General features: G+C 37.1%; 1 protein-coding gene across 1 annotated transcript in view; it reads right to left on the bottom strand.

Moving 5' to 3' along the window:
• LOC107717557 (procollagen galactosyltransferase 2-like) overlaps window positions 1-3,603 on the bottom strand; it is a 24,348-nt gene that overhangs the window by 7,709 nt on the left and 13,036 nt on the right. Inside the window, exon 6 of the mRNA XM_016524340.1 lies at window positions 521-640. Within this exon, the coding sequence (XP_016379826.1) occupies window positions 521-640 (120 nt within the window). The remainder of the gene's footprint in view (window positions 1-520; window positions 641-3,603) is intronic.

Below are 3,603 nucleotides of genomic sequence, written 5' to 3'. Positions count from 1 at the left end.
AAAATATAGTGTGGAAAAAGGATGATTTATTAGGGGCAGTGGCCATGGGTGTGCTTCTTATGGGTGTGTGTGTGTGTTTGCCTACATTGTGGGGACCAGGCAACGGTCCCCAACAAGAAAATGGCTTGATAAACATAGGCTTGAAAAAAAACATGGTTTCCACAAAAAAAATTATGTTTTTTGAGCACCATATCAGTCAATATTAGAATGCTTTCTGAAGGATTATGTGACACTGAAGACTAGAATAATGGCTTCTGAAAAATCAGCTTTGCCATAACGGGAATAAATTACATTTTAAAATATATAAAAATAGAAATGTTATTTTAAATTGTAATAATATTTCACATTATTACTGTTTTTACTGTATTTCTGATCAAATAAATGCAGTTTTGCCGAGCATAAAAGCCTTCTTTCAAAAGCATTTAAAATGGAATTAGCCCCAAACTTTTGAACTGTAGTGAATGCATGAACATCTATGCTTTAATGTGTATATAATGTGTTTGTGAGTGATAATACTCACTCATGGCCTCAGTGATGGTGTGTGTGAAACTCTCCTCCTCATCTACTACATTCTGCTGGGCCTTCAGAGGTACAGGCAGAAACCCGTAATGTTCTCTGTTACATACATACATCTGTACACCTACAGAAAAAACAACAGTATAATACAGACACATCATGAATATCTCTCATAATTCTATGTACCCTATGTAGTCAGCCCACCCTACACAATGAGAAACATGAGTGTTACATCAATAACGTGTTTGTGTGGTTTGGTGTTGTCATGGCTTTATTCATGGGTGTGTTTGGAGTCATGGTTTGACGGCTTTGTATTAGCTGTGTGTGTATGTGATTTACTGTAAATCCACTGCACGCTCTCTCACACACACACATTATTTCCTTAATGGAACATCCACAAACACCCAAAGAGGCCATAAAACTGCCCAGCTGGAGCTGGTTATATTAGCCACAAAATTATCCGACATTAAGCTGTTATATTAACACAAACCCTCCACAGCAACATATACTGGAGCTGGACAGTTGGAGGTGCAGTGATTTATGTGTTAGTTTCTGATCCGTGTCTGTTCTGGGTCCCAAAAACAGAAGAACGGTACTCTTAACTGCCTTCATCTGTTTGCTCTGAAAACATTCCGTGCTTAAAAGCACTCATTTCCAAAACAACTCACGCACTTAAATAATAAAATGGCACCACTTACAATATGTTCAATGGTTTAACATTAATTAATACGTATCATAACCTAACAATAAAAAATACTATAATACCAGTATTTATTAATCTAGCTTAATGTTAATTTCTACATATACAATACAACATCGATTTGCTACAGGAGGTCTTTGTTCACCCCCCGGAGCCGTGTGAGGCACTTTTTATTATGGATGGATGCACTTTATTTCACTTCTTTTGGACTGATGCACTACAACACCCGCTGACTGCCATTAAACAGCTTGGAAGATCAAAGTCAATTTTTAATATAACTCCGACTGGATTTGTCTGAAAGAAGAAAGTCATATACCCCTAGGATGTATATGAGTAATTCATGGGCTAATTTTCATTTTTGGGTGAACTAACCCTTTAATATTATAACATTTGATTTTATTATTTGATATTTAAATTAAATATATATAATTTAACTAGTTGTAACGTGGGGTTTGGGTTTTGCTTCTTGCTTCTGATTTTGATATTTTGCCTTGTTTCATGTTCCTGTCATGTGTTCCTTGCCCCTCATGTGATCCTGTCATGTGCTACTCTTGTCTGTAGGCTTGTTCGACTTCATGTGGCACCGCAAAGATCGGCTGCCACCTGTCAAAATATTTATAAAACATTATAGTCTACAAAAACATCTAATCAGAAAAATACACATCATTTTTAATGGACCATTGTTAAAGCAATCCAATGGAGATCTCTCACCAGCTTGTCGTGCGGAGAATGCAAAGACCATGATGTCATCAAAGGCCCAGCTGTAGTCGGGGTGAGGTGGGTGGAAAGCCATGTCGAGTGTGGCGCTACGTCTCAGATCCAACAGGAAGGTGGAGTGCACCATGGGAACCGTGAAACAGCCCAAGCGCTTCCACTCACGGATAGGCTGGTAGTCTGGGGTGCGCTTGTAATAACCCTGAGAAAATGACAGAGATATCAGGCTATTTTAGCATTGTTCGTAATTACGTTTTAATTGTGAATGTTGAATGTACAATTCCGTTTGAATGCCTTTTGAACAAAAGCAACAAATCTTGCCTTAAAGGGTTAGTTCACCAAGACAGGGGAGAAGAATTGTTGAATAAAGTCATTATCTTTGTTTTCTTCATGCACAAAAAATATTCTCATAGCTTCAAAAATTACAGTTGAACCACTGATGTCACATGGACTGTTTTATCGATTTCCTTACTGCGTTTCTGTGCCTGGGAACGTTTTAGTTACATTGCTGTCTATGAAGGGTCAGAAAGCTCTTGGATTTCATGAAAAATATCTTAATTTGTGTTCTGAAGATGAACAAATGTCTTACGGTCTGGAACAACATGAGGGTGAGTAATTAATGACAGAATTTTCATTTTGGGGTGAAATGAAAATGCAATGATCATTTACTCAGTCGTTCCAAGCCCTTTATGACTTGCTTTCTTCTGGAAAATCACAAAAGAGAATATTTTGATCAATGTTGGTAACCAACATTTTTTTAGTAACCACTGAGTTCCACTGTGTGGACAAAAAAAAAAGACATTTTTAAAAAATAACTTCTTTTATGGTTCACAGGTGAAAGAAAGTAATATAGGATTGGAAAACCACGAGGGTAAGTAAATGATGAGAGAATTTTATTTGTATTACTCTTTGAGCCTGAGGTGAACAAGGTTTACCTGAGGCGTGATACCACACCAGAAGTTTGAGTAGAGGGATCGGGAATCCAACATGGGTGCCACCAGTGTGAAATTCTCTGCCATCATGAGATCCAGCACCCGTGGGTTGGTCAGGAGGTTATCACTGTCTACAAACTTAGAGAAAAAGAGAGAGATGTAGTTTTACATAAAAATACCAATTTAGCATCAACGTAATTGTCATATGATAAATATAGTTGGAGTATTAGTACTTGCGGTTTTTATTTAACGTGAGTATAAGATACAACGTAAGTCAATTATGACAAGAAAGGCAGCGTGACCTCACCAGTATATAATCAGCCCAGCGCTCTCGTGCAGCCTTCAGTGCCGCCTGTCTGAGCTTCATTACATGATTGAAACGAGATGGAGCCCAGTAATAAATATACACAGTACACATACATATATTATGCAAACAAAAACTTTTATTTTGGTTGTGATTAATCGCGATTAATTGTTTGACAGCACTAAATTTAACCTAGTTTAATAAATGCTAGAAAAATGTTCATTTTTAGTTCTTTCTACCTAATGCATTACCTAACGCGAATGATACTGAATTAAACCTTACTTTAAACTGATATTTATAAAACATTATAGTCTACAAATACATCTAATCAGAAAAATACACATCATTTTTAATGGACCATTGTTAAAGCAATCCAATGGAGATCTCTCACCAGCTTGTCGTGCGGAGAATGCAAAGACCATGATGTCACCAAAGGC

This window comes from Sinocyclocheilus rhinocerous, unplaced genomic scaffold (genome assembly GCF_001515625.1).
Source record: "Sinocyclocheilus rhinocerous isolate Xijiao unplaced genomic scaffold, SAMN03320098_v1.1 scaffold813, whole genome shotgun sequence".
Taxonomy (NCBI): domain Eukaryota; kingdom Metazoa; phylum Chordata; class Actinopteri; order Cypriniformes; family Cyprinidae; genus Sinocyclocheilus; species Sinocyclocheilus rhinocerous.
The sequence above is the reverse complement of the archived record's forward strand: the minus strand, read 5'-3'. Positions and strand labels throughout refer to the sequence as shown.